The 13,198-nt window shown below is 36.9% G+C and overlaps 1 protein-coding gene across 6 annotated transcripts in view; it reads right to left on the reverse strand.

Annotated features, from left to right (window-relative positions):
- LOC145276812 (polypeptide N-acetylgalactosaminyltransferase 13-like) overlaps positions 1-13,198 on the reverse strand; it is a 434,740-nt gene that overhangs the window by 388,658 nt on the left and 32,884 nt on the right. For all 6 annotated transcript variants that reach the window (XM_080128141.1, XM_080128142.1, XM_080128140.1 and 3 more), the window contains one exon: positions 5,444-5,548. In XM_080128141.1, the coding sequence (XP_079984267.1) occupies positions 5,444-5,548 (105 nt within the window). The remainder of the gene's footprint in view (positions 1-5,443; positions 5,549-13,198) is intronic.

Genomic DNA, 13,198 nt, shown 5'->3' on the forward strand with positions numbered 1-13,198 from the left:
TGGCCTCAATCGGCGAACAATTCTATGGAAATATAATAATACACTTCAGAAATAGCAATAAAAAGTCGAATAACTATTGAAAATCAGTTGTTTACCTGTCATTAACCGGTCTATTTTTTACAAAGGTGTCACTACATATCAAGGCCCGGAAGCCAATCGAGGATAAGTGATAATGTGTGTATTGTAGTCATTGAGACAATTGCATATAATCGATTGTAGAAGTAAAATTGGTATAATTAGATTATTTACGAAAACGGCTGAACAAGAACTTGTTCACGTTGGATTTGAAGATAATGATATTGTAATCAGCTAGAAAGCAGACCAGCGAAACAGAGTTCCTCGGGCGTGCAATATAGGAAAAAAGCTCGGTTCATGGAATCTGTGTTTAAGTTTAGGCAACGATAGGGAGTGGAGGAATTTATCGATAGTAATTTTGGCTAGACGAATTTTTGTGAAGAATTCGCGAGGGGGGCCAATAGATTGAAGCTAAGTCGAACACTTGACATGAAAATAGCGATAGACCAGGAACAGGCTTGCAACGTTTCTTCTGTGGAAAAGAGGCTGCAGAGAAGAGAAATGAAACTAGACTACGAAGTCTGTTTTGAACTCTGTCAAGGCAGAATAGAGTGCTTTGAGCAGCTACTGTCCAGATATGGCAACAGTATTCAATCCTAGAACGTATTTGACTCTTATACTAGTAGAGAATTGCTTCAGCAGTAAGATATCTACTGGGGTAGTAGAATGCTTCAACCATTTTTCCAGCGATCTTGGCTACCGATTTGATGTATGTGCTCCATTTCAGATTAGGGGTAAAGATCAGACCAAGAAGTTTATCTACACATGGGTCGTCCTCAAGGTGAGAGTCGTTCATTTTAATAGGGGCCAGATATGTGTCGGAGCGTTGATGATTGAAAGATAGAAGTTTTGTTTTAGATGCATTTAGATTAAAAAGCCACTTTTTCCCCCATTTCACCACGTGATCAAGATCAGAGGAGAGACAATCAGAGAGATTTTGGCCGTTTCTCGCCTTAGAAGTGTTGTCGTAGATGGTAGTGCGGTCTACATAAATTTTTACGAATCTGATTTGGGGTATCTTTGATAAAGGTAAAGAAGAGAGTTGGGGCCAGGATGCCTTTTATATGTCAAGGACGATTGCCCTAGAAAGGAAGCCAGCGTCGAGAGATTCACTAATCGTGTAAAATATAACTGTTAGCACATCAGCTGTATATCTAGACGAGCAGAAACCATATTGCATGTCACTGATGAAGATTTTTTCTGTTGAAATGATTGGTCGCGTCTCTGTTTAACACAGATCCCATGACGCTCAGGAGACTGATTGGTTTGTACTGAGAGGGAGATAACGGATCCCCTGAATTTTTAAATACGCGGAGGTTTTCCAGTCCGTTGGAAAGCATTTCTTCTTAAGACAACGTTTAAACAGCATTGTAAGTATTGGGGCTAGTTCTGGCTGAAGTTTTTTTTTTACGTATTATGATAGGAATGTCATCAAAGGGACAATTGCCTTACTGAGATCGGGATTTTTATAAGCTGTTTTGCGTTCTTTATTGCTTTTTACAGTGGCTGCTAGCAGTCTACAAGGCGGCTTTAGTCTCAGTAAATTTATTTCACTGAAAGCAGTGAAAATAGTGGTTTCTGTGGGCAATGGCAGCGACAAATTCTGGAGAAAACCATGGCTGCCTGTGGGGTTTTGCTGAAATTTCTTGCAGCGCATGAAGCGATCTATACCAACAAATAACTGTTCAATCAGATCTGATACTATAGACGACATGTTTATTTTAATCATTGTGCGAAGAAGAATGTCTGATATAAATGAGCCATAGAGTACTGGTATACTGTACAATGAATAGATATATCTGAGTACTTATTACAGTTTGTTTTTATTTTAACTGAAACAAGTGAGTGATCAGAAGATCCTAGTGGAGACAGAATGGAGGGTGGGCATAACTCTAGGGAAGTTGTAAGTAAAAGGTTCGTGAATAATCTGAGTTAGGTCATAGGCGACGGAGAAATCATGACAGCCATTCAACATTGGAAACATTTAAATCACAACATACGTGAATGTTAGTCGACGGACGAGCAGACAGGACATAGTGAATTATTTCAGAGAGACTCTTAAAAATAGTAACCCTGCTGTTGTGGGGTGATAGGAGGCAAATATGGGACACATTTGGATTTTATCTGGAAATGTCCCTATCACATATAAAACCACCTCAAATGTAAGCACATATTCTATGCCCATGAAGATCTTGGGGGTCAAATTTCGATGTAAAGTGAGAGTATTCTTTGGTCGTAAAACAGTCGGCCCAATGCCGGATTCGCACAAGAACACTAGATCTGATTTGTTCTCCTGTAGTTGGATTTCAACTACTGTAAAGTTGGAACGTAGACCCCTGATGTTGAAAAAGTAGATTTTGTAGTGGTTATCAACGTTGGGCTTTTTTTTTTTCCTGTTTGAGACTTTCCATGATAGAATATGAAGAAGAGGTCGGCGGAGTTGGTTAGAGCAGAGCAGAGAGGGAAAGTAAGGGAGAAAAAGAGACGAAGAATTTTTACAGACCAAAGAGAGGTAATGTCGTTACAATTATCTACTGATATGACATCGAGAAGCCCCACCAGAAACTGCTGCATGGTCTAGAATCCATTCACCACATGGCAATACAGCAACACCAGTATTTATCACCTGCTTATAGGAAAACCTCCTTATGGGTTAATCCAAGGTTCGGATCCCTGAGTAACGTCAACTGTTAAAACGTTTACCTCCAGCACCCTTATTAGTGACATGATCATGAAGATAGGAATAGAAAGAAAAAAATTTCGACATCTCCAGCAACTGCTCATGCAAAACCGAGACGTGTAATAAAAAACAAATAAGGAGAAGTAAAAGTTACTGGGGATGTTGACAACGCATGAACAATGTGTTGTCTACTCTTCATTAAAAATAAAGTACAACTAGGTATTGTACTTTAAGTTCAATAAGCCTTTTTTTTTTTTTAAAGAAAACAACGATACATTCTCGTCACACGACCTAAAATAAGGGAAGTAAAAAATGAATGCACGAATAAATCAAAAAAATTTATTTTTCGATTCTTACTTGCCCGAAGTATTTGGGACACAAGAAAAAATCCAGCGTGATTACTTTAAAATGGTCGCCTTCGTGAAGATATTCTTTGCCCAGTAAAATGGCGTTTTTTTTTTCTCCACTCCTTACATATTTCAAATGCATAAGTTGATGAACCATTTAACGGCAGCGTGCACTCTACCGTTGAGAGTGATTTCTACTGAATGTAGACGTCACGGGTAGATTTATTTGCCAGATTTACTGTAGAAGCGGGAGTAGTTATAGGTATTGTCATTTTGTAAAAAAAATTTGTGATATTCAAATAATGATATTTGATTTTAGTTCAAATGAATCGGACACACCACTATAATGAATTTATATGCAAGCGAGTTAATGTGTGGATTTTTTTTCGCTCATGGGCCAGAACTGAGTTTAGTCCTCCACCGAGTCATACCAACTTAAAAACGATACTCAATGTTTCCTTGCTAAACACACAGCTTTATAAGATGGAGATCAATCGCGGTGAGTAATTTTGGGAATAGAGTTGCGCCTTCCTTTTCACGGAATAACAGCGGCTGGAAAATGAGCGTTCGATTATAGTCGGTCGGTCGGTCGGTCACTAGTTTTAAATTTTGCGTTGAATTTTTATTGATCTCAGTCGGCGGAAAATGCTCTATGGAAATATGGTAATCAAACGACTTTTTAGATATAAATCACATAATTTAATTATAAACGTGATTAAACAAAACATAAGAAAAAAAAAGAAAAAGAAAAGAAGTCAAACAGTGAAACGAAACAATGATGTAAGTCTTATGCGTGCGATTTGTTTCAAAAACATAGACAGAACAACGGAGAGACAGATAGCCCGAGAAGAGGTCGCATAGATGCTGTGACAAGGTAGCGTGGGAAAACCGAATCTAACAATTATACAGGTATTGAAACATTAAACATGGAAACATTAAATGAATTGTACTAAAACAGAAAACGAAACTCTTTTTTGTTTTTAAAAAAGATAAATAAAGATAAATGTTTTTTCTAATATCAAACGATAGAATTGTATGTTATCAATTAATACAAGAAAAGGGAGGTCACTCGCCATGCAGTAGAAACTGACCTAAAAAATTTGGAATCGTAGTTATCGCCCTTGCACCATTTTAACTTTATAAAAGAGGACAATTATGTTTTCTGTTTGATGTTTTGATTCACTTTTCAAATTTTGTAGCAGAACAGTAGTACATACTTTTGAGCAACAGATAATTGCTCGGTTTCTAAGTTTCTTATTTTATGCTTTTGTTACTGCAAATAATGGAGATTTTTTAATCCAAGCTTTATGGCTGACCATGGTTGACTTTCTTTCATGGCTAAAATGCCACTTCCAGAGGGAGGATGTTTACACCTGTTTTCTACTTATTCCCACCTGGTGTATAAACTGTTTGAAGAGCTCTTTTTATCCTGGGTATCAGCCTGCCAGCATGTATTTTTGTTTTTATTCATATTTTCATATATGATTCCTCATTGTCTACGGCTTTTTATTTTTTATTTTTCAAATAAAAAACTGCTTTCTTTAATAGAAGTGCTCTCGTGGGAACTAGAGGTACGTGCTGAGTTGCTTGAGGAGACAGAACGCCATTGTTCCTAATATTATGTTAGGGTTTATTTCAAATGCGAAATATCGTCATATCTAAGGCAAACATCTATACAGAGAATATGGTAGACATTCCAGTTCTCTTCAGTAATCATTCAAGATCTTTCAAAATTATGCCGTAAATAGCTAGACTGTGCATTCAGTGGATTAAATACAGGGTTCAGTACGAGCGGAGATGTTGCGAGTTTGTCTCTGTTTATCGTTATTTTCATGGCAAGTGCTCGGCTGAGCTTCATTCTATGCCCCCCTCGCCAAACTTTGACAAGAAACACCCGTCTAGCAGTAAACACTATCACTAATTTCCCCTACTTTTTATCTGTGCCTAAACCTAAACGTAGATTCCATGAGCAAAGCTTCTTTCTTAGAACTGCACGCCTATGGAATTGTCTTCCGTTTTTCTGCTTTCCAGCTGACTACAATATGGTTACCTTCAAGTCTAACGTAAACAAGTTTTTGATGAGCCGTTCCATAAATTTACCGAATCTTCATTACTAACGGTTACTATATTGTCCAATTCCCACTGTACACTCTTTACCTTATCCTCGAGTCACCTCTGGGCCTTGATAAGTGGTGATGCCTATGTAAAAAAAAAAAAATTGAGATCAACCCAAGAAGTGTACAGTTTATGGCACGAGAGAATCAGTTTAGAAAAATTGGCAACACTCAATATGTAAGAATTAAACATTTCTAGTTATATTTTTCGTGTTAAAACTTCTTACTTGTTTTGCGAAGATGGAGTTACATTCGCGCGCAGTAAATTTCTTTGCACTTTGATAGACGTAATCATTGTTGTCAAGGCAGACATTGTATTTTGTATTTAATAACTGAAAATAAAAAAAGAACAAGTGTTATGCTTCAAACTTGTGCCATTCATCAAGCTGCTATCATTCGTAAAAAAACAAAAGAAAAAAAAAACAACACATCTTGGAATTGCATCCGGGCTTTTATAAGCAGGGACCTTATTAAAGAAACGTTCAGATAATATAATATCCTCTCTGAAACATATGAGCATATTTACTATGATCCAATTAATGTAGAGATTATAGAGGATAATCGCAATAAATCAATTCTACTCAGAAATACATGTCTGCTTTTGATTCTGGCAATATTTCTATTCATTAAAACTCATTTTACTAATCGAAAAAAAAACCCTCCTAAATTAATACAGCATCGACGTTTGTGAAAAAAAAACGATTTACTTCAAAACTGTTCTTAGAGGAAACCAAACAGTAAGTTATTTCATAAGGATAAGTCTGGATTACCTACAAAGTTAATATAGAAGTTTTCCAAACAATCTGACTGATGTTTCCAACTTCTCTTAGCACACACACACACACACACACACACACACACACACACACACACACACACACACACACACACACACACACACACACACACACACACACACTGGATATTTTTCTCTACAACTACTACTCCAATAAATCTATTTGACTCTTGTTTTAAAATGTTTTCTTAAGAATGTTCTTAACATTATGTTTTTAAATTTGATTAATGTAGTATGTGTAATAGCATATATATATATATATAGCCAAGTACGTCCAAGGATGGAGTAATGTTGCCACATCTGGGCAGGAGCTGCTAAAAACAGCCTATCCTGCCTTGACAGAGTACAAAAGAGACTTTGCAAGCCTGTCTTTGTTTTATCGCTATTTCCATGGAAGGGGCTCGTCTGAGCTCCAATCCCTCGCCCCCCCTCGCCAATCTTTCACGAGAAACACCCGTCTGGCTGAAACTACTGTCAATAATTTTCCCCACTCTTTATCTGTGCCTAAATCCAAACGTAGATTCCATGAGCAAAGCTTCTTTCTTAGAACTGCACGCCAGTGGAACTCTCTGCCGCTTGCCTGTTTCCCACCTGACTACAGCTTGGACGTCTTCAAGTCCAACATAAACAAACTCCTGACAAACCGCCCCCTTAAGTAAGACACTCTATCAAAACGCCCAATACTAATGTTTACTACAATACTATCTCATTGATAACTGTACACGCAATAACCCTTATCCCTGAGTGGCCTCCGGGCCTTGATAAGTGGTGACACCATGTAAAAAAAAGCACAATATAGGTATCAGAAAAAGTCCAGAGTTCACCGATTGAATGTTTATAATATATATATATATATATATATATATATATATATATATATATATATATATATAAATAATATATATATATGGACATGGATATATATAAACATAAATATATATATACATATATATACATATATATACATACATATCTATTTATATATATACATACATATCTATATATACATATCTATATATATATACATATCTATATATATACATACATATATATATACATATTTATATATATATATACATATATATACATGCATATATATAAATATAAATACATACATATAAATACATACATATAAATACATATATATATATATTACATATATATATATATATATATATATATATATATATATTACAATATATGTATATGCAGAGTGTCAACAAGGTCTGGCTACATCAAGTAGCCAGACTTTGGAGACAAACTGTAGACTATGTCACCATACTTTATGGATACCCTATACATACATACATGATGGCAGCAAATTCGCTTTCGAACATTGCCATCATTCGATATAGCGCAAAAAAGGTATATAGAAACACGAAAACATTCAGTGATGGGCTGCACGAATGTGGGTTTTTAGCCCTGCTAAACTCTGGCATTCCTTAGCACACATTGTACAGACATGTGCACCACTAGAAGCACGTTCTCGCTGTTCTTTTCTATGCAGGATCAAATGCCGTTTCAAACCGCTTGTCGTTTTGTACATTCGTCCGCAGTTGATACAGTTTAACTAGAAACTCATTACTGCTTTGTGACCCGCTGCGCCGATGAGTAGACTGGTGACTCATCAGCCCAGCTCTGCTAAGACATATTCTTCCGCACACCTCACACTCCAGACCAATTTGGCTCCCCCACCCATCCACGGCCCCTTTTACTCTCCCTTTCCGGCTATAGCACTTCAGCTGCTCATACTGGGTTCGATCCGCCTCAAACTTGCTCACACCTCCCCGCAAGGTCCTTCTCCACCCTCCGTAATCCAAAGCAAGACTTTCCCAGGTTCTTTTCATCAATCTCACATTTTTAATGTGGATTTTAAACAATCCTTAAATCTTAATTTAGACTTTTGAGCCAGACGTCTTCCCTCGGCGAGCTCGCCATAAAGGAGTTGTTTGGGAAGTCGACTGTCTAACATTCTCACCACATGTCCACTCCATCTCAGTCTATGCTTAATAACGTGAGCCTCAATGCTAAAGCATTGGGTCCGATCAAGCACCTCCACATCACTAACATACATCTGCCAACTCACACCTAAGATTCGCCGTAGGCGCATCTGGTAAAACCGCTCGAGACGTCTCAAATGCTCCCTGTATGTTGTCCAAGTTTCACAACCATACAGAAGAGTAGAGAGAACACATGCGGCACAAACCTTAATCTTAGTTGGCAGCAAGATCCCATGACGTCTCCACAAACGCCCGTCCAACTTTCCGAAGGCATCACTTGCCCTGCTTATCCGTAACGATACCTCATCATCCAGGGCACCAGACATATTCAGTGTGCTATCCAAGTATACAAACTTAGAGACAACCGATATCCTTGACCCACAGATATAAACTGATGGCTCATAGTATAGCATGCCCGGATCAGGCTGATATATCAGGACAGTTTTTTTTTCAGATTGATGGTCAGGCCCAATGCGCTGCAGGCAACCGCAAAAGCGTCCACAAGATGCTGCATATCAGTCACCGTATGAACCACCAGATCGCAATCATCCGCATAGAGCAAGTCACGGATTGTGTTAGTGAGTACCTTTGTACTTGCATTGAAGCGCCCAATGTTGAACAACCCCCCAGTAGTTCAGTAACCCGCCCCCCCCCAAATGCCATCCGAAAGACCATGGTGAAATACAACGAAAAAGGTGTGGGTGATGGAATGTCTCCCTGCTTAACACCATTTTCTACTGAGTTAAGATCAGCCAGCTTTCCCCCAACATTGATCACAGCCTTCATATCATCGTGGAAGAGCTTTAAGATGGTTACAAACTTGTCAGGAAATCCAAGCCTTTTCAAAATCTCCCACAAAGCATCCCTATTGACTGTATCAAAGGCCTTAGTTAAATCGATGAACACCTGATACAGTCCCTTTTGCTGTTCTACACATTTCTACTGCAGTTGCCTGGCTGTAAAAATCATATCCACTGTCCCTCGACATCTTCTGAAACCACACTGTGACTCAGGCAAAACATCGTCAGCAATGTGCTCCAGCATTCTGTCTAGCATGATCCTACAGAGCACCTTACCGACTACTGACAGCAAAGAGATGCCGCGATAGTTTCCACATTCAACTCTGCTACCGTTCCACTTGTATAGCACTACCATGAATTCATCTCGCCAATCCTGCGGAATACACTCATCCCGCCAAGCAGTCTGCAAGAATTCCGCTGAGCGTTGCATCATCTTGGGCCCAGAACATTTAAAGATCTCCGCATGCAAACGATTCGGGTCAGGAGACTTTTCATTGTTCAGCTAATGGACAGCTGTTTCAACCTCCTGGAGAGAAGGAATCTCTGCCAAGATATCCTTGACCGGATTGCTAGGAATCGGCCTAACAAACACCTGATCAACGTAAGAAGGTGTCTGTTCACACATACATACATACATACATACATACATACATACATACATACATGCATACACACACACACACACACATATATATATATATATATATGTATATATATATATATATATATATATATATACATGAATGCATAGGCATATTTAGACAACATTTTGTCTTGGACATATAACTAATCAAACTGAAGTAAAAATTTTATTTGCTCTTTGTTTGATCCCAAATTTTACAGTTGGGGACCAACATTCTAATCTTGTACTGCGATATGAATAAGAACGTTTTCAAATCCTACGAGTCTTCGTCCGACACACGACGAAATTAGACAACCGAACCAGGTTAATGCAGTGCGAAAGTTGATTAATAACTTTTTAATGTACGTTTTCCTTTTTTCTCCGTATAAAATCAATTTAGAAGATCAAGAGTAACTTTATTAATTGATTTTAGATTTGCTTTCCTTTTTATAGTAAATCGCGACCAGCACATTAAGATAACCTGCATCTTACTACGAGGTGCTTTCAATACTTATTTGTACAGGCATTTATAATTGTCGTCGACTCTTGAAAATTTAATATTTTATTTCTATACATCTTATGACTGATTAATTTTTTATGAGTTCAGGTCTAAATGAACAACTAGAGTAAAAATTGAAACCCTACTAAAGCCTGATTGTAACAACTGGTAAATTTCAAAAATGCAATCTGTACGTGAGGACACTTCAGAAGAACAATACGCAATAACATTTCTGTTTTAAACCTGGAAAAATGCCACAGAAACATATGGAATGATCTAAACGGCTTTTGAACCATTTTTCATGACTCGAACATCAGTTTTTGAGCGACATAAGATATTCAAGGAAGGCAAGGGGTATGTGAGGGATCATGCGACTTGTGGGAGGGGTAAGGAAGTCAGAACACAAAAGTTGATTGGCCAAATAAAGAATTACATGGATAAGTTTCGTCGTGTATGTCCATAAAGGTAATAATTGCATAGTTTTATGTCAGTGTGGGAAACTGTCCATATAATTATTCGCAAGGAACTGGAGATGAAGAAGATTTTTGCGAATGCATCAGTCTGCAACTCCATCCTTGTCTCAGACCATTTGATTAAGATGGGCATCAAGACAGTTCTTCACCCTTCTTATTGCCCAGATCTCGCTCCCTGTGACTTTTGGTTATTCCCTTAGCTCAAGGATAACCTTAGAGGCTGTCGTTATGAGAGAATTGAGGCCATAAAAGAGGCTGTGGCGATGGTCATTGAACTTCTCACACAAGAGGATTTCCATGGGGCTTTCAAGAAATTGTTCGATCAGTACAACAAGTGCATTGCAGCCGGAGAAGATTACTTTAAAGGAGCTAGAGTTTCATGTGTCTACTATCAATAAAAGTAGCCACACGAAAAAAGTCTGGAAACTTACTGAAGCTACCTCTTATCAACTGCATAAGGTAAAGAATAAAACGTTTGATCACATTTGATAATTTTGATGTCAAATTCTAAACGAAACAAAAATATTATACTTCCTTCCATAACGTTATTACCCATACACATCATCTTAATTATACCCTTTTTTATTGAATTACCTTCTTAATACGTAATTGTATCTTTACGTGACACTTTTTTCCTTTAGCTTTAATTTTACCCACTCGCACCTTCATATTGTTAAAGTGCGCACTGTATTTTATTTTCATTTTCTTACAACAGCATATGAGTTAAATCTCGCATCGAGGTACTTAAAATAACTGTTATGCCATGTCTAAAATGCAAGGGACGCGAAATGAGAGCAGTTTATTTTGATAACTTTAACACAAACATCAGTTAGAAATTAACAGAAGGTTACTAATTATAACAAAGATATCCAAAGAACGCCAAAGAGTTTACTGATCGAATATTTGTAAACATGAACGCAATATTAGATAAAAATAAAAAAAAATCATCCATTTACTTTGCTTTCTAGCAAAAATACTTTCAAAAAGAAAAAAAAAAGCATTATATCTACAGTAGAACACATTTCAATGTAGAAAGACGAGATAACATCAATACTTTTGGTTGAACAGTTCTTCAATTGTATGAGCTTCATTCAATCTTAGTAAATTCCTTGACGTTTCTATGCTATCAGGACGAAATTTTGTAGTCGATAAATGGTGTTTTCATATAAAAAAGCAATGGTTTCTACTGATTTTTTTTGTCAATTCTAATAAATTACAATGGTAGCTTCCAAATTATGTGCCTTTCTGTCGTTTTCATCAAATTTTATTTTTTTCGTTAATAAATAATTTTCTACCTTACCGACTTTCGTAATTTTTTGATATAATCGTCTTAAAAATACGAGGAATACGTAGATACTATTGTTTTCATGCGAAATTCAGTTTTACGATTTCCGAAAGTTTTTCCTAATAGTGTAGAAGCGCTCATACTTTTATTTAATATATGAAATTATATCTCTCAGATTTTAAAAGTTGTATAAAAAAGAAAACACAAAAATAACAAGCAAAAAGAAACCCCATAAAACGAAATCATTTTAAGTTTAAAAAGGAAACTTTGATATCGTCCAACAAAATTTTACATGTTATTGCTAATAGAAAATAACGGAATTAACAGTTATGTAAATAATACTTAATACAACTCTGCAGTTTTCAAACTTTCAAACACCTGAACAATCTTAAATAGTCATATTAAAAAAAATGACATGAACAAAATATTTGTTTATTTTTTTAGTAATTGTTAGAAGGCAATCCACGTAGGAGAAGGTAAATCCCGATTTCAAACTTCCTTTGCCTAGTGGATTACCAACCCATAGGGTGAATTACCAACCCATAGATATATCACGTTGCCACTCCGGTTCTCGCCATATCATCGAAGTTAAGCAACGTTGAGCCTGGCCCGTAGTAGATGGCTGACCATTTGGGAAGGCGAGCGCTGTATGTACCACAAGGTAAAATACCAAGTTGAGAAACTGTCCTTCTCTCGAGGGCAGATGGGACTCTCTTAAGCTGTGGTAGCCTTAATAGCCCTGGTGAAGCATCCAGTAATTCAGCTACCGACAAGATTACAATTACATTATAAACTCGTATAGTGAGTTCAATCTCGGTTACGGCCGCGCTGCGTGGATGGAGTACATAAAGTAAATATTGAGTTTAATCTCAGAAACATTGCTCGTTGAAAGTGAAGAGTATATAACAAAATAAGGGAAGGGAGAGCAACGAGGCTGCCGGAAGTAAATCAATGCTGCACTTTTTACATTCATAAACTGACACTTTCATTAAAATCGGATTATTCTCTGATTTTGAGTTTTTGTTTTCAAATAAAAATGTGTAGAAACAGTATTTAACAAAATATTTTTTTTAATTTCTTACACTAAGTGGCTTCATGCTTTGTTTGTCACCCTATTTGGCGCTTGTTTCCAGAATTAAAAGATGGGGTTCATCATTCGGTTTAAGGGCGTAGCTAAAGTAAGTTAGTGACCTAAAATCCTACGAGTTTCTTTTGTCTGTTTTTACAAAATTTCCAAAATTTTTTCCTAATAGTGCAGAAGCGCTTTAATAGTTCACGGAAGCCGTGAGTAAAATTTGTAAAATGCAATCCTTTTTTCTGGGTCGAATAGTGCCCATGAATAATTTCATCCACTTTCTTTGCTTTCTAACAAAAAGACTTTCAGCATTATATCTACAGTCAACACATTTTAATGTAGATTAAAAGGAAAAAAAAATACTCTTCAGAACAAATCAAGAGTTATCGCCCCTGCATTGTTAAACTCGTTTTTATTTTCCGAAAATTTTCA

The sequence above is a fragment of the Euprymna scolopes genome, chromosome 5, assembly GCF_053919585.1.
Source record: "Euprymna scolopes isolate OS-2025 chromosome 5, ASM5391958v1, whole genome shotgun sequence".
NCBI classification, from domain to species: domain Eukaryota; kingdom Metazoa; phylum Mollusca; class Cephalopoda; order Sepiida; family Sepiolidae; genus Euprymna; species Euprymna scolopes.